This window comes from Zingiber officinale, chromosome 6A (assembly GCF_018446385.1).
Source record: "Zingiber officinale cultivar Zhangliang chromosome 6A, Zo_v1.1, whole genome shotgun sequence".
Lineage (NCBI taxonomy): Eukaryota > Viridiplantae > Streptophyta > Magnoliopsida > Zingiberales > Zingiberaceae > Zingiber > Zingiber officinale.
In genome coordinates this window covers 103,767,953-103,786,827 of record NC_055997.1, presented here as the reverse complement: position 1 = coordinate 103,786,827, position 18,875 = coordinate 103,767,953, and the positions used below count along the sequence as shown (strand labels likewise).

The following is an 18,875-nucleotide window of genomic DNA, read 5'->3' as shown; positions in this document are numbered from 1 at the left end:
GTGAAAAAATTTCGTGGGGCCGAAACGATCATCCTTAAGACTAACTGAGTTTATATATATATATATATATATATATATATATATATATATATATATATATATATATATATATATAATTTATGACTTATTAGTAATTTTCTCTGATTATTTTATATAAAAAAATATACAGTCATATTTCTCTTTAGTATCACATCTTATGATTGACAATAATGTGAGCAAAAAAGTTTTTATAAATATCTTGAGTCCACGATGTTAGAAAATATACATTTTTTAGTTAAGATAAGTATAATATTAAATTAATTTGGTACAAATAAACTTTTACCAAGTTTGATTTATAGGCCTAGAATATTAATATATATATATATATATATATATATATATATATATATATATACTCATGTGGAGGGTAACGTGTTGACTGCCAGCCCCTCAGGCATGCGTAAGGTGCGCGCCTAGGTTGGGTAATGTAAGATACCTGTACATTCATTTATAGGCAACCTGCGACATCTAGTATTATTCTTTTTTAAAAAAAATCACTTCTTTGACCTAAATATTAAATTCTAAATTCTAAATCTTAAAAAAAATAACACTAAATATTAATGTACAAGATAACAAAATTACATATTGTCTGTTAAATTGAATCGGTCATTAAATTGGGAACCCCTCCGTGAACTAAGTTATAAATCGTTGATGACTCGAAGAGGTGAACCCGTTGATTGCTAGTAAAAGTGAACCGATCTCGATAAACCACGTCTCCGGTTTGGTACATAACATGTGCTGATTAATACAAACTTGTCACGGGCGCCGAAATGCAGTCATGGAAAGCACCAAACAACATGCAGAATAAGAGCATGCTTTGTCAGCCTCCCATTTCCATTTCTATTTACATTTACATTTACATTTACATTTACATTTCCGTTTCCTTCGGCAATCAAATGACTTTTTTTTTTCTTGATTGCTTCTCTGAATTCCATGCTTCAACGTTTTTAAATGTAGAGGAGGCCCACCGGCCACCGCCTATGCCTCTGCCCATGCCGTGATTGAAGCTTCAATCTCACTCCATTCTCCATTTATTTTCTGCCTTTGCCCCCATTCATCTCTTTCAGGTCTAATTTAATTTATGCTTTCGGCCAGTTACGTCCAACACTTTCTTTTTCTTTTTTTTTTTTGTCTTTCTTCATAATGATCGAATTAATCGACCTAAACTCTTGCTGCATCTGCTAACGAATAATGAAGGTTGTTGATTGAATAGATAGAACTAAGGATCAGTTTATAAAACCGAGTACAAAGTTAAGATATATTCAAATGTTAATAAATCTATAAATACATACCATACTCAATTAATGAATACTGCAATAATCATAGATGATTTAACGAATACCGCAATAGTAATAGATGATATAAGTATACGTGATAGACTTTGGAAAAACTTTGCCTGGACCCACGTACAATGGAGACATACCAATTTTGGTTTCTGTACATTGTTGTGTCTTCGTCGATCAGTTTCACAACGATATATATTGGTGTCACATGCATTGTCTCAATGCATGGGCCACTTTCCCACAGCGTGTGATTTGGATTTCTAGCAGGAATCCACCACCACTCTGCTGCTCTCTATATAAATCAAACCATGACTTGTACCCAAATTAATCCACTTCACCACCAACAGCACCACTGAGATCACCTCCACAACCAGAGCAGCCATGGATTGGTTTTCCTGGCTCTCTAATTCCGGCCTCGATCCATCCATCGTCTGCCAGTACGCGCTGCTCTTCGCTAGCAACGAGCTGGAGGAGGAGGACATTGCCTACTTCGACCACGGGTTCCTGCAGAGCATGGGCATCACTATCGCTAAACATCGCCTTGAGATCCTCAAGCTCATAAATCATCGCGTAAGGTAAAACTAACGAAAATACTACAACATGATGTGCTTGTGCTTGGCAAGTTAATCATACACAATATTTAATTTACTCCTGTGGAAAGCGATGCCAAATTTGTTTGATTAGCTATTTTTTTTTCTTAAGGGTTTCGTCTCCTCTGCCAGCAGCTAAGCTTGTTTCCGTGATAAGGAATTCCAAGACCTGCTTCGCCAACTACATCCGCTCCATGATGATGCGCCGCAACAGGGCAGCAGATCCGACGATTTTGGTGGTGCCCAAGGCTTCTTATGGGGGCAACGGCGGAGACCAGTGGCGAGGATCAATGTTGAAGAGAAAAACAAAGCTTGCGCTGCTGAAGCAGGGCCGGGTAATGATCGCCGACCGTGGCGTGACTGTTAAAGCTCTTCATCGTCCTCCTTCCCACAGCTCCAGCCCCATGGTTCACTCTTGTGCTGATGATGACCACGATGATGATGGAGATGGATACTGGGAGAGTGCAGCGGGAGAAGCTACGTGGGACACCATGTTTCAGGACTTGAAGCCCACATGAGAATTAGCAAGCTTAATTTTGTAAAGATGCATATGAATTAACGACTTTGGTCTTGTTTAGCTGATTCTTAAGGGGCCATCAGCTTCTCGCCTTTTCTTTTTTCTCCTTTGGTTTGAACAACAGACTCGCTAGTTCATGATAAAACATAAAGAGGTTCCACGGGGTTATCCGGAGTGATTAGTACGTAGAAAGTTGTCCAATGAGATTATGGATTTGAATCGTGAGATAGTCAGGCGTAAATCCCTGATCCCCGTGCCCCTTTTCTCACTGCGCACTAACTTCTCCGGTTATCGTGATTAACCTCCCTCATGATGACCTTAAACAAGGTACGACGGAGACGTTGGAGACGAGTATTATCGTCTTTTTTGTCCAATGATAAAACATAAAGAGATAGAAAGTTTACCATTACTTTCTCATTAACAATTATATTAATAATTTTATTAATACATAGGGTTAAAATAATATATAAAAATATTATAATAAATATAATAATATATTAAGAAACTACGATGATAATAAATAATATTTAGACTACTATCTTTATCATTATTATCCGACTTCTTATTGAGTTTAGTTGTCAATTTATTAAACTAAATTAGCAACCAAATCTTTTAGAACAATAATAATTGATGCGGTGATGATGAAAAGTCCTATCAAATTGTCACGATTGAGGTTAAAATCAAGGCAGTCATCGCGAAGGGGCATCGGCCAGTTGGGCGAAGTATGCCTCGGCCGGGGAGAAGGCTCCGACCTACTATCGCCTTCGACACGAGGAGCAATCAAACAACCAACACTCAAGGGAGACAATGTGCAGAGGCCGAGCCGAGTGGCTACCCCGCTCGGTCAGACAACAGAGATATGCAAAGTTCAACTTTGGCCGAGTGGCTATTCCGCTCGACCTAGCAACAAGCTTCGACCGAGCGGCTACCCCGCTCGGCCCTGCAGCAGGCTTTGGCAATAACACAGTGGACCTTCAGTCGAGCAGACACACACAGAGGAATAGTGAGATTCTGGCCGACCAGACGGGGCACCAAGGCGACGGGATTTATGCCGAGTGGCCTACTCACTCGGCCTAGTAGTACACTTTTGATGATATCCAGTGATATCCTTTTCGGAGTTGGTGCCACTGATATTGGGCATGGGTCGCCAGAAGATTGTATGGCGGAAGCTTCTACTATCACTTCAGATATATGCTCGGCCTGTTAAGGTACTGTATCAGGAGCACTTTCCTGACAAGTCATTTCAGGGAAAACTTTGAGAAGCATGCTCGTCTTGGGAAGCATACACATGCACCATCAGAGCTCTATATAAAGGGGAGTTCAAGCATCAGCGGAGGTATGCGAGATTCACTGTTTGTGCTACAGTAGTCTTCTTATTGCTCTACTTTTCACTTCATCGTTGGTGATTGACTTGAGCGTCGGAGGGCCAACGCAGGGGACCCCTTCCCCGACTTGGCACTGGCGTAGTCTGTGTTGCAGGTCCGCGCAGAGTCCACAGGAGATCAGCGTGAGCGCCACATCCCCAGCTTTCCGTCTCTTCGACTTTCGGACAGAATCATATATGGCGCCGACTGTGGGAACGTCACCTGCATCCGAGACGAGAAGATGGAGAACGCTGAAAGACTCACCACCGTGACGCTCACTCAAGAGGAGCTTGAGATGCTTGTTCAAGCTCGAGCATCAAAAATGATTGAGTAACAACAACAACAAGCGCTAGCTGATCGATAAGCGCCACAACCTGCAACATCGGCAGCCGGTAGACGAGCGGAGTCGAAAGATCGAGTGGAGCAAATCTCCGTATGGGGGCAGAACCGAAGGCCGACCGACACATAGGGTGAAGCACCGGCCACGCCTATCCCCTTCCATCGCGCTTTGTTCCAAACCCCCTCGGAGATAGCCCAGGCACATCAGGAGCAAGGATCATCTTCGGATGATGCTCCCGTTCAAGATGCATGCAAAGGCAAGGCGCCCCGAAGCAATGCGTCTCCCCAACAGATCAACCGGCAGTTCTCAGAGGAGATCTTACAAGACCCTCTGCCTAGACACTACACTCCGTTGGCGATCGAGACGTACAACGGATCAACCGATCCAGATGATCACCTGGATCGATTCGACAATGAGACCACGCTGCACCAGTATACAGATGGAGTGAAGTGCAGAGTCTTTCTCACTATGCTCTCCGGATCGGCGCAACGCTGGTTCCGAAGACTGTCAGATGGCTCAATATGGAGTTTTAAAGACTTTCGAGCCACGCTCCAATACCATTTCACCAACAGCCGACGCTATCACAAGATAAGCGTCATCCTCTTTGCCTTGAACCAAGGGCCCAAGGAAGCGCTCTGAGCGTACATATAGTGTTTCAACCAAGTGGTCATGGACATCCCCTCGATCTCGTCTGAGACAATGATGAGCGCCTTCACTCAGGGGCTCGCCGAAGGAGATTTCTTCTGATCGCTCATCAGGAAGCCGCCCAGGGACTTCGACCACATGCTCAAGAAGGCCAACGAGTATATAAACATGAAAGAAGTCCAATCAGCCAAAAGGAAATGTTGGGACCGATGTGTCCGCTAGAGGGGGTGAATAGTGTTTCGTCGTGCTTGTGTCGGTTTGCTTCGTCTTGTTGTTGTCTTGCGGAATACTCGAAGACAAACACTCACAATGCTAACAACTAGGGTTTACTTGGTATCCACCTCAAGAAGAGGTGACTAATCCAAGGATCCACACACGAAACGCTATCTCCACTAATAACAACTCCTTCTCGGTCACAGTAGGAGGCGGAGAAGCCTCGTACAAATCCACACACAATAACACAACTCACACAAGAAGAAAATACAAGATATAACTACAAATGCACCCTTCTTCTTGCTTACTTGTTGCTTGTTGTTGCCTCTTGAACCTTGGGAATGCACCCCAATCGCCTTCAAGAATGGCGGTGAATCTGGAGTCTGTCGCTAAAAATCGCAGAGAAATCGCAAAGATCTAGAAAAGAAAACGCTCTGCCCAGGCGATATACAGTGCCTCCAATCGATTGAAATCAACCCCAATCGATTGCCACATCAGTACCGCTCCATCGCAGCCATCCATCACCTGCATCCTGTGCAAAGGTCACTTCCCAATCGATCGACCGATCGATTGGGACTGCCTGAATTGATCGCCCGATTGATTCAGCGATTTTCTGTGCTCTCGCATCCGCGTGAGAGCTTCTGCTGCCCAATTGATCGACCGATCGATTGGCAACTCCCAATTAATCGCCCGATCGATTGGGAAAGTCTCTGTGCTCGCGATTTCACATCCCAATCGATCGGTCGATCTATTGGGCCTTCCCACAATTGTAGCACGGTCCAAATCGATCGACCGATCGATTTGGATCCTGTTCAATCGATTGCCCGATCGATTGAACACTTTGAACTTGACTCAAACTCAAGTCCAAAGTCCCAAACCCAACTTCCAGTCAACCGTGCCCTGTTGGGTCTCCATGCCTATCATTTGACCATACCCAACCAACCTCGAACTAGTCTTCTAGCCTCCTCCATCAGCCTTGCATCCCTCGAATATCTCCCCATTCTTCATGTCTTGCCTTCAGGAGCTTCCTTCGACCTCATCCTAGTTGTCAGGTCTTCCTTGCCAAGTCATACCAGAACTTACCTTGCCAAGACCACATTCTTGGACTTACACCCTTTGCCAAGATCACACTTGGACTTTCCAATTGCCTGGCTCCTCACTAGGACTTTCTCCTTTGCTAAGATCACACTTGGACTTTTCAACTGCTTGGCTCCTCACCAGGACTTTCCACTTGCCAGACTTCTCACCAGGACTTTCCAATTGCTTGGCTCCTCACCAGGACTTTCTCCTGCCTAGCTCCTCACTAGGACTTTCCCGTTGCCTGACTTCTCACCAGGACTTTCCCTTGCCTAGCTCCTCACTAGGACTTTCCGTTGCTGGCTCCTCACCAGGACTTTCTCCTGTCTAGCTCCTTACTAGGACTTTCCAAATGTCTAACATCCAGTTAGGACTTTCCCAGTCAAGTCTCTTGTCAACCTTGACCTGCTTGACTTGTATTCTCATCAACCTGGTCAACCCTTTGCCCATCTCCATAACCAGACGATTGCTCCAGCAATCTCCTTATATTGTCAAACATCAAAACTCAAATCTTGACTCAAGCTTGACTCAACTCAAACTTAGTCAAACTAGTCAAACTTAACCTAGGGAAATTGCCCCAATAGGAAAGAGGTGTCGATCGAACACACGGCGCCGACCGAACGCCGACCCTCAAGCAGCCATCAGCCGCTAAAGGGGTCGAGGGCCGAAGGAGCGTAGCCACACCAGGAAACCAGGGTACATGTCGTGCAACACGTGGCGTCCGATCAGCCAAAGGCGTCAAAGGGCAAAATATGGGCGTCGATGTTTTGTTCTTTCCACCAGTCGGTAACCCACAACACGCATGATTGTTGCGATCTGACACCAATCGTCAGCCAACCGGCTCCGTGTGGATACCGCCGCCGATCTCCTTCTCTTGACCAACGACAAAGGCATCGATCTACTGATCGGCCAGAGGGCGACAACGGAGGGATGATATCGATCCCTCCCGAGTCTCGGCCGAGCGAAATAGACCCTCCGCTCGGGAAGAAGAAAACAGGAACAACACTTCCCGAAAAGAGATAGGCATGATCGTCGGAGGGCTGACCGGAGGCGACTCCAACAGAGCCAGGAAGTCATACACTCGGCGGTTGGAGATCCACGTCATGGGATGCAGCAAGGAGAAGATCGAAGGGCCCCAGATCAGCTTTGGCCCCAGCGACTTGAAGGGAGTGGAGATCCCTCACGATGACGCATTGATCATCCAAGCGGTAATTCCTAACTACACAATTCACTGAACTTTTGTTGATACAGGGAGTTCGGTGAACATTATCTTTAAGAAAGCGTTCGATCAATTACAAATTAATTGAAGCGAGTTGCTACCCATGACGACCTCTCTCTATGGCTTCATGGGCAATGAAGTGTTGCCGCTTGAACAGACCCGACTGGCCATCTCGCTCGAAGAGGAGCCACTAAGGAGAACGAGGACCACAAACTTCATCGTGGTGGACGCGCCGTCGGCCTACAATGTCATATTGGATCGACCGACCATCAACGAGTTTCGGGCGGTAGTATCTACTTACTGCCAAAAAATCAAATTCTCTGTAGACGACCAGGTTGGCAAAGTCAAGGGCGATCAGTTGGCTACTCGGCAATGCTACGTCGAGATGGTCAAGTCCGAGGCGAGAAACGCTTGGAAGACTCCACGATTGGAGGTAAACGCGATCACTAAAAGACCCCCTACCTTGGTGTACAAAGAAAAGGAGGAGGTCCAGATCCACCCCAGCTGACCGGAGGCAGCAACCTTCATCGCCACTGACCTAGAGGAGGAGAAGAAGGCAGAGCTAGTCTCCTACCTTAAGCAAAATCACGATGTATTCGCGTGGTCAACACACGAGCTTCCCAGCATCTCCCCGAGCATGGCTCAGCACGAGCTTCATGTTCGACCGGACACTTGGCCGGTGAAGCAGAGAAAAAGGGTTTCAGCGCGGAGCAAAATGTGATCATCCGGGCGGAGATAGAGAAGCTGCTGGAGGTTGGCCATATTAGGAAAGTTCAATTCCCGAGCTAGCTAGCCAATGTTGTGTTAGTCTCTAAGCCGAGCAACAAATGACGGGTATGCATCGACTTTCGCGATCTGAACAAGGCGTGCCCAATGGGCTTCTATCCACTGCCTAGAATAGACCAAATGGTAGACTCAACAACGGGATGCGAGCTGATCTGCATGCTCAACGCGTACTAAGGGTACCACTAAGTGTCGCTTGCCCACGAAGACTAGGAGAAGGTCAACTTCATTATGACTGACGGAACGTACTGCTACAATGTCATGTCGTTCGGACTCAAGAATGTCGGAGGCACTTACCAGAGGATGATGAACAAGGTGTTTCGATGACAGATCAACCGTAATATGAAGGTATACGTCGATGACATATTAATTAAATTCATTCGAGCTGCTACCTATACGCAAATATCAATGAGACTTGCCAAATGCTGAGGAATTATGGGATAAAACTAAACCCCGACAAGTGTTTGTTCGGCACGAAGAGTGGCCACTTCCTGAGCTATATAGTCACCGAGCAAGGCATTGAAGCCAATCCGAGCAAGGTCAAAGCTTTACAAGACATGCCGCCGCCTTGGAACTTGAAAGAAGCTCAACGACTGACTAGTTAGATCATGACGCTGTCCAAATTTATATCCAAATCATCCGACCAGAGCCTGCCGTTCTTCAAGGTGCTCCGCCGAACCACAAAATTCCAATGGGATGCCGAGTGCGATTGGGCATTGGAAAAGCTCAAGGAATATCTGAACTCCTTGCCTGTATTAGCTAAGCCGGTTGTGGGTGAGCCACTTTTGATTTATCTATCATCCAACGAACATGTCGTTGGGCAGACCCTGGTTAGGCAGAACGGCAAAAAACAACAGCCTGTATATTTTTTGAGCAATATATTGAAGGATGTTGAATCTCGCTACACCGGTCTCGAAAAACTAGTATATGCTTTGATTCTCGCCACTCGGAGGCTTCGCCCATACTTCCTAGCACACACAATCATTGTGCTAACTAACAACGCCCTGGGACGAGTCCTTCTTAACCCGGAAGCATAAGGAAGTCTAATTAAATGGGCGATCGAGCTAAGCGAATTCGACATTCAATATCAATCCTGAGCGACAATCAATGCTCAAGCCTTGGCAGATTTGGTCATAGAAGTCCAGAGTGATGAGTCAGCGGCAACATGGAAGATATACACTGATGGCTCGCCCACTCGGTAAAGCAGAGAAATCGACATACTGCTTATCTCACCACGGGAAGACCGAATGCAGCTCTCCATTCGGCTGGACTACCGCGCCACTAATAACGAAGCAGAGTATGAGGTGCTGATAGCCAGCCTGCAGGCAGCTCGGCATGTTGGAGCATTCAAAGTCCTCATCCACTCGGATTCCCAGCTTACCGCCCAATAGCTATCCGAGACATTTGAAATAAGCAACACTCGGCTAAGGCTCTATGCAGAGGCTTTCGAGAAGCTGAAGACCAACTTCCAAGAGATCATTATACAAAAAATCCCCCAATCGAAGAACTAGACCGTGGATGAGTTGGTAAAATTAGCCAGTTCGCTGTCCCCGATCATCATAGGACAGCCGATTGAACAAGTCTCGCTCATGGCACACATCGATCAGATGGAAGGAATAACCTTCTCGAACGACTGGAGGACAGTCCTAACAGAATTCTTGAGGTCTAGAGCTACACATGCCGATCCGGAAGAAGCCCGATTGTTGAAGAAGAGGGTCGAGCAATTCACCTTGATCGGGGATCAACTTTACAAGAGAGCCTTCTCCAGACCCCTTCTCAAATGCATTGGATCGGAGGACGTCAAGTACATTCTGCAGGAGGTGCACCAAGGATCTTACAGAGGCCATCCGGGCGGTCGTGCATTAGCCTGTAAGATACTTCTGGCCGACCCTCCAGGAGGATGCCCTCGGACGATGGCCACCTTCTTGTCCTGCCAGAAGTATCACAACATGCCGCACCAACCGACCGAGGAAATGAAAGCGTCCACGGTATCATTCCCGTTCGACCAATGGGATATGGATATCATTAGGCCTCTTGAAGGCAAGAGGTCAAAACTACAAAGAAGCATCAAGTGAGTCGTGAGGGCAAGGGTTCGAGTGCTGAGGGATTGTACTCGGGGTACCAGTCGACTGATTCAGTCGATTGGATAATCGATTGGGAGTGAACAGAAAGCTTCTGTCTGCTCGGCTAGTGTGGAGCAGTTGACTAGTATTTTTACTAGTCGACTGATATCGAGCCATTGGATTATAATGTTCGAAATTCCATAGAGAGCAGCCGACTGGCACTTTCACCAGTTGATTGATAGGCGGGGTTGTCCAACCCATAGCCTATATAACCAAGGCTTGGAAGCTTGGTTAAGGTTGACAAAATTAGTGGTGGTTAACCCTAATTAGTAGTCAACAAGTGCTCAAGAGTTCTTTGTGTTCCAAGAGGTCTTGGTTGGAGTTGTGGTGAGGTTTCTCCACCCACAAGGAGACTTGAGATAGTCGAAGTTTGCCGGGGGGCTAATCCACCTAAGGATTGAGGGATCATCCACTTTATGGACAACCATGGAGTAGGAGCAAGTTATCTCCGAACCACGTAAATGAGCTTGTTGGCAGTTTATTCTTTCCTTTCTTGTTTATATTAGTTTATATTTCTGTTGCGCAAACTAACATCGTAGGGAGAAGTAATTGAATTAGGGGCAACGTCTATTCAACCCCCCTTGTAGCTGACCACAAGATCTCCAACACACCTTACTTTCTGTTTTCCCTGAACAAATTTCTTGGCCTATGACTTTTTAAATTTATTAGATTAAAAAACTTAGTAAATTTTCTTACCATGAAAGCTACTTCATCTTCGTCAATCAACGAGTCTAAATCTATTACACTCTTCAGGGCTTGTAGTGCTAAGTTCTGACTTGGTCATTTTCTTTGTCCTGTACACCAAAACTCATGTAATTTGAAAGAAGAAAAAAGGTATTCTAGTGTACTTACTTCGAAGTCTTTGGAGATATAATAGGAATCTATTATTGATGTCCACTCCGATATTCTCGGGAACGAATTTAAAGTATACCTTTGTGCATCTCGATTAGTTAATGTTTTTATGAGATTTGTTAAATCGGTGATTAACTCCTTGATTCTTCTATGTAGATGAGCAACTGATTCGCCTTCTTCCATCCAGAGGTTGCTGATTTGGTTCCGGAGCAGCTCCCGTCTCTTGAGCTTTGCTTTGGATGTTCCTTCGTGTAGCTCTAGGAATTTCTCCTAAAGATTTTTTGCTGATTCGTAGGTTCTGATTTGACTGACTTCTTGGGGTGGAAGTACGCTCAGCAGGTGAAACTTAGCTCATTCATTCACTATGAAGTTGGCTTGTTCTTTCTTGGTGCATTGGTATTCCTCCTTTTTAGTTTTTTGTTGGTCTTTAGGAGCTACAAAATCATATTTGATTATAAACAATAATTCAAAATCAGTTTTAAAGAATACCTCCATGTGTTTCTTCCATATCGCAAATCCTCCCTCAAACTTAGGCGGGTAGATAGTAGATCTGACCATCGTCTTTATACTTCAATCGACAGCTAGTCTTTTTGAAGCGGTTCGCGTGTTTATTCTTCTTTATCCCGCACTACTAATCCAAGACCAAGTCTTAGAACAAGTTTTTTGTTTTTCCTTGTGTGTGAGACTTTCTTTGCTATAATGGCTCATCAAGAAGGCTACAACACAACCCTTAAGGAAGCGACTAACTCGAGTTCTTTAACTGAGCCAGTTCAAAATGGAAGTTCAACTTAAGTCCAACAACTTGAGAAAAAAATTCCAATTTGAAAACTCAAGTTAAAGATATTAAGGACACGTTGGAACGGTTCACCTTGGGTTCCAAGAATCTTGATCTGATTCTTAGAAAATAAAGAGTCATTTACAATAGATCCGGACTTGGATTTAAGCATAAACATAAATTCAAATCGATTTGTTACTTGTAAATCGATCAAATAGAAACATAGTCCAAGCATGGGTCCCCAAGTCAAACTTGACTAATCAAGTTGGACTTAGTCAATATTGGATCCTCAAGGATCAGATTCATTACCTTGATAGACCTTATCGAGGCTATGATCCAGGGGGAGCTAATAAAAAGATCATTTTTATCATAAAATAGAATTGTTTGATGCTTGCTTTACTGTTTTCAATATGCATGCTTAGATTAGGCTAGATAAGGACCTAGGCGTGATTTACACTTGACTAGTTAAACCTAGGAGTTACTGTAAGGAAATTAAACATCCAATTTCTCTGAAAGGCTTTGTCTAGAAGTGGTGGATGATCCCATAACCAAGAAGGCCAAATGCCTCGCCACAGCCTGGAAGTCAATTATTAAAATAGATATTTAATTGACTAACTGTAAATCCGAGTCTAACTTAAATGAAAATCAATACTTAGATGATAACATAAATTAAAGATTAACCATCTTACAAAACTACTAAGATTCCCTGATTGAAAATCTAGAAAAGGGTGAGATGAACCTAGGTTTAAAGTAGTTCCAAATTAATTCAATTAAATTTTAAATTAACTTTTTTAATTTCAAAAATCATAATTAATTTCAAAGGGCTAATTAATTTCAATCAAAGTAAATTATAATTATCTTTTTTTTTCAAAATTTTAAATCATTATTTATAAAATTATAATTTTCAAATCATAATTAAATTTCAAATTATTAATTATTGAATTTTTAAAATCATAATCTTAATTAATTTTTAAATCATATGATAATTAATTTTCAAATTATATTTAATTCAAAATTTTAATGATAATTAATTTAATTCAAAATCTTAATGATAATTAATTTTCAAATCATATTTAATTTCCAAAATCTTTTTTCAAATCATATTTTCAAGTTATAATTTCAAACTTAATTAATTTTTAATATATTTTTAAAATCTTCAGAATTTTAAATGTTTACTCATTTGAAATTCAAATTCACTAAAAATATAAATTTATATTTCAATATTGATAAAATTAGTTAACTCCATCTCACATGATCTCATAAGATGAACATGCTTGATAACCTAGAATTGGTGAGATGAAAAATCAGGAAAATAATAACCTTTATTTTTGTTATTTATTTACATGCTTGGACTCTAGGATCCTCAAAATTTTTAAGGTATTAATTAAAGGGGAGTGAAAGGAGTCAAGTTAAGTTTTTTAAGGGATACATTTTTTAAAAAAAAATTCAATTTTTTTTGAAAAAAAAATTAATTTTGAAATTAAGTATTTGATAAAACATTTTAAAAATCATTTACTTAGCTAAATATTTTTTCTAAGAAAATATTTTTCTTCAAAGCTAAGTTATTTGTTAAAAAAAACTAAGTATTCTCAAAATATTTCTAATTTAGTTAAAGTGTTTTTCAAAACAGTCATTTCCAAAACTAAATTTGGCTAAGTGTTTTTCAAAGCAATTATTTTCAAAGCTAAGATTAGCTAAGTTTTTTTAAGTGCTACCCTTCAATGAGAGCTTAAAGTTAAATGGAGTATATTTTTACAATCTTTCTCTCTACTTAGTACTATTTTTTGATTTATGTCAAAGGGGAGAGAAAAGTCAAAGTTAAGAATTCAAACGAATTTAAACATAATCTTTGTGAAAGGGGGAGCATAAGAGTTTTTTTTTTTCAAAAATTATAGTGTTTATGATCATGTTTAAATTCTTTTATTTATTGTTATGTTTTACTTAACTTTGAACCATTTTGCCATAATAAAAAAGGGGGAGATTGTTGGTGCTGGAAGCATCCAACAATCGAATCTGTGTTTTGATTATGTCAAAGGGTTCAAAGTTAGGTTGTCTTGTTATCTAACGAGTTTGATTGAGATTGCAGGAAAGTCCTAAGTGCACTTAGGCAAAAGTCCTAGATACGATTAGGTAGGTGGAAAACCCTAGGGGGTGGTAACCCTAGGTGAGGAAAAGTCCTAGCTGCGATTATGCAAAGGAAAACCCCTAGGGGGAGGTAACCCTAAGTCCTAGGGGTTGGTAACCCCTAGGCGGAAAGTTTTGGCGGGTTGAGAGGTTCGGGCAAAATCCTAGGGGGTGGTAACCCTAGGTTGAAATCTTGGTGTCGCGAACCATGTGGAAGACTGACGGGTCGTGGAACGGACGACCAGTATGAAGACCGAAAGTTTCGGACACTGAGCAAAAGTCCAGTTGATCTGGAGGATCAACTGACAATAGGTAAACTCTCCTGAGTGGAGTACATGATGACGTGTTCTCCGGTGAGGGAACAGTAGCGTCGGTTCGACCTAGAGTTTCACGAAACTCAAAGTTAGAACCGGACAGTCGGAGGTCGTCACATTTTTCATTATTATTTATTATATTATTTTTGCCTGGACTAACCTTGTTTTGTAGAAAAATGAAGGATTGGAGAAAGGTGGTCCGGGCGCTTGGAAGTGGTCCGGGCGCCCCGAGCGAGTCTGGGCACCCGGAGTTGGTCCAAGCGCCCGTAACCCAAAGCTTATCGTGAAGCTGAGGTGGTCCACGCGGAGTGGCCGAGCCACATGTTCCAGGCGCCCCGAGAGGTTCTGGGCGCTCGGAACAGACTATATAAGGAGCCTCGACCAGAAGCCTCAGGACACAACAACGAAGGACTTTCGCTTCTTCGAGCTGCTCAGAAAACACCACCTCGACGCCTAAAAGCTGCTTCGACAACCATCGTGCTCAAAATCCATATTTCCGAGTTGTTGGTATTCGTTTTAAATTAATTGTAATCTCTTTGTACTTGTACTTATTCCGGATCGACTAGTGATTGCCCATCGAAAGTACTCTCACGTACGGGTCTTGGAGTAGGAGTCGTCATATGCTCCGAATCAAGTAAAAAAAATTATGTTAGCGATTGCTTTTTGGTTCTTACCTTATTATCGCTACGTATTGACTTTTTGTTTTCCGAAAATGACAAAATAATCACGAATATTATTTATCCTCCCCTCTAGCACTTTCGATCTAACAGATTTCATCTTTTTCAAATTACATGTTAACTTATTATCTCATATTTGGAATATGAACTTAAAGTAACTTAGCTAGAAATATTTTTTGAAAATTTAAAGTTTTGACTTTTCGATCATTCATACAATATACAGTCGCTCGAGTACTCTACTGTGAAAAATTCAAACTGAATTAATCAAATCTCAATAAAAATTAGATTCGATCAACCGTATCTACCTATGGTCTACCGTATTAATACTATTAATTTAACTCAGCTATCGGAGAAGGATGCCATTCGTACATTTCAGCTATTAAAGACCCAAATAAAAGAGATTATGGATATATTAAGTACTTAGAATATGAGCCAAGAGCAACCATCTTCTAACCAGATCGATCTGTCTTGAACTTGCAGTTTACTTTATTTGATTTAACTTGGTTGGTTGTGATTTGACTTATCTTATATTTTAATTTGACTTATTTATTACAAATTAGTTATCTTATCTATGTGCTTTATTTATCTTATTTATTTAGTGGTCGGTAAAAAATTTATATGACCCCGAGACTTAATTGTTATTGTATCCTTAACTATATACCTCAATTTATTATTTGCTCTATGTTTACATATTAACCTATTTTGGCAAAAGGTGACTGTGCTCGTCCACAATACTCATGTTAACTCGTCCCAGGACCAATTCAGAGGATGTAAATCATGGATGACTACTATCCCTTAGAATAATGATTAACGTATGAGGAAGATATTTACTTCGATTATACTAAGATTCAAACCCTAAATCTTAATTTGATAACATATTATGTACTAGCTACTATATCATCATGAGAAGACACATCGGATCCAAGTAACATTTTGGTCAAAATTTAGATACGATCTCTTCTAACTTCATCTTATTATTTATGTTATAATTTTAGATCAAGTTAGGTAGCCAAAGATTGACAGGGTGGATAGGTCATCCTTTACTCGATACTATACAGTCGATTTATCGTCGTTAGCCTTCGGTCATTTGGCTCGATCTAAAATTATAATTTAAATGAAAAGATAAATTCAAAAAAAATCGTAATTAATTTTGATAAAATTTCGATCAATGATCTAAGTACAAATTGCGAAAGGCACTGGAAAGAATCAACGATGCACATGGGCTCTCCTACGCTGCCCTTCGTGCTAGTGCAGGGTAAGCTTATCCGGTTCCGAAGCGACAACTGCGGCCCCCCTCCCCATCTCGTCCGTGTTCGTGTACCCAGCCCCGATCGGCAACGTTCTAAGAAAAGCTGTTCTTTTCCCCACGCCAGAGAAAGTGAGCGAGCGATGGCAACGGCTTGCCTTGCCTCCTGCTCCTGTTGCGACTGGATCACGTCATCTTAGGATCACGACCCCTTCCTCCCGTTCCCTTCCCCCACCCGAAAACCCTAATTTTTCAGCGGTTTCGGCCCATTTCGTCGCCACTCTCGTTTAACCGAAGGCCCACTGCGCGCGCGACGTTGATCGGTCGGTCTCTCTTTCGTTGGGTGAAAAAGGCGTTTTTTTTTTTGCTCCCAGGGTTAAGGGTTTGAATCGGGTGGGGGTGGTCGTGGCTTTGGTGGGATGGAGCCTCGCGTTGGGAACAAGTTTCGCCTTGGTCGCAAGATCGGAAGCGGTTCGTTTGGCGAGATCTATTTAGGTATTTGTGTCATATTTCTGGATGTTTGCCCTCGATTCTCTTGAGCTTCTCCTTATGGATTTTCTGTTTCTACAATTCTTGAAGTTTGCTCTTTTGAAGGTGTTTCTACTTGCCGTGTTGTTTGCAGGTACTAATATCCAAACCAATGAGGAGGTCGCAATTAAACTCGTACGTATTACTCCTGTGATTTAATGAGCTTATGCTCTTGGAATGTTGGTTTAAATACATACTCTTTACTGGATTTTGTGATGCACTTTTCCTCTGTTTACATTGCTGTTGGTTAGTTTGATAATTTTAGCTATTCGTTTGATAATTATTGTTAATATCAATGTTCTTCTGATTATTCCTGAGAGTGACTCTTGTCCTTCTAGATATGTTGGGTATTGGCTAACATATTTAATTAATGTTCACTCATTTAACCTCATAAATACAACATCAACAACAACAACCAAGCCTTGTCTCACTAGATTATTGTCGTATGAATCCTTTTACGCCTATCGAAATTTATCTTCTATTATATCATCATCTATATTTAAATAAATTTTATTTTATTTTATTGTTACTAACCAAGTCTTTTTTGGTATTTATCTTCCTCATTTGATATGCATGTTTATCATAGTTTCACATCGCCTAACTGGAACATTTATTGGTCGTCTAAGTACATGTCTGTACCATCTTAAACGTGTCTCTCGGAGTTTTTCTTTAATAGACGCAACTCCGACTTTTTCTCTAATGTTCTCATTTCTTATTTTGTCCATCCTCGTATGTCCACACATCCACCTTAACATCCTCATCTCTGTAATTCTCATCTTCTATTCATGTGCTCGAGTCACAGCCCAACATTCAACTCCATATAACATAGCAGGTCTAACTGTGGTTTTATAGGACTTACCTTTGAGTCTAAGAGGTACTTTACAGTCACATAAAACACTCGACACTCCCCTCCATTTCATCCATCCTACTTGTATTCTATGTAAGACATCTCTCTCAATCCCTCAATCGTTTTGCAAAAATGATCCTAAATATTTAAATCTTTCGGTTCCGGGCAACTCGTCCTCTCCTATCTTAATAATTGTTTCATTACTTCTAATATTGCTAAATTTAAATTCCATATATTTTGTCTTTAATCTACTAAGCTTAAAATCTTTTCCTTCTAGTGTTTTTCTTTAAAATTCTAGTTTAACATTTATTCCTTCACGTGTTTCATTTACCAAAATAATATCATCTGCAAAAAAACATGTACTACAGACTACGCCTTGAATGCATGAAGTTGAGTTCGGCCCATAATTAGGTATAAAAAGATAAAGACTTGAGCTAATCCGATGTAACTTTATCTTTACTGAAATACGCCGCCATCTGTCTCAAGTCTTTACTCTAGTTGTTACATCCTCATACATATTCCTAATTGTTCAATATACGTCATGGCTAATTTAACACCTCTTTTTAAAATTCTCATAATTTCTCGACTCTATCATGCTTTTCTAAGTCAACGTAATACTGGCGGTAGATCTTTTGCTGGCCTCCATATTTTCAATTAATCGGTTCAAGAAGACGAGTAACTTTTATTCGTTTAACTCGTGCACGAACCCAAATTGATTTTTCACACCGCTTCCTTAATTTTTTTTTTCTTTTTATTTTTTATACCCTATAGTTTAACAATTTCAGATCATCCTCTTATATAAGAGAACTAGTACATCCTCCATCGATTTATTTTTTCGCTTTTCAATCATCGCTAAATAATTAGTAAGTCATTCAATACCTTGTTATCCTAAGCACTTCCATACCTCTATCGAATCCAACAATCTTTTCCATCAGGCATCTTATTTTAAGTTTGTTTTACTTCAAGTTCGAATTCTACGATAAAAATTTAAATTTCTACATTCGACTCACTAAATTACCTAAATTAAGTCGTCACCTAAGTTTCATTAAAAAGTCATGAAAATATCTCTCACCGGCTTCTTTTATTTCTCCATCATTTACTAATACCCCATTACATCGATCTTAATACATTTTATTTAGCTAAGATCTCTTGTTTTCTCTCTCACTTTAGCTATTCGATAAACGTTCTTCCTCTTCTTTTCAGAAGACTCTGATGACACAGAAAGGCTACTCTGACAACTAATGCTTAAGCAATTATTTCTTCTATTGTCGATATTTTTATTTAACAGTTCTTGTATTTAAATTTTGTAAATATTTTCA

The 18,875-nt window shown here is 41.2% G+C and overlaps 1 protein-coding gene across 1 annotated transcript; it reads left to right on the top strand.

Annotated features, from left to right (window-relative positions):
- Positions 1 to 1,544: 1,544 nt before the first annotated feature.
- Positions 1,545 to 2,494, top strand: LOC121994266. The gene is made up of 2 exons (XM_042548362.1): positions 1,545 to 1,897; positions 2,025 to 2,494. The coding sequence occupies exons 1-2, from the start codon at positions 1,704 to 1,706 to the stop codon at positions 2,428 to 2,430; spliced, it is 600 nt and encodes a 199-aa protein (XP_042404296.1). The 5' UTR covers positions 1,545 to 1,703; the 3' UTR covers positions 2,431 to 2,494.
- The last annotated feature ends 16,381 nt before the right edge of the window (positions 2,495 to 18,875 follow it).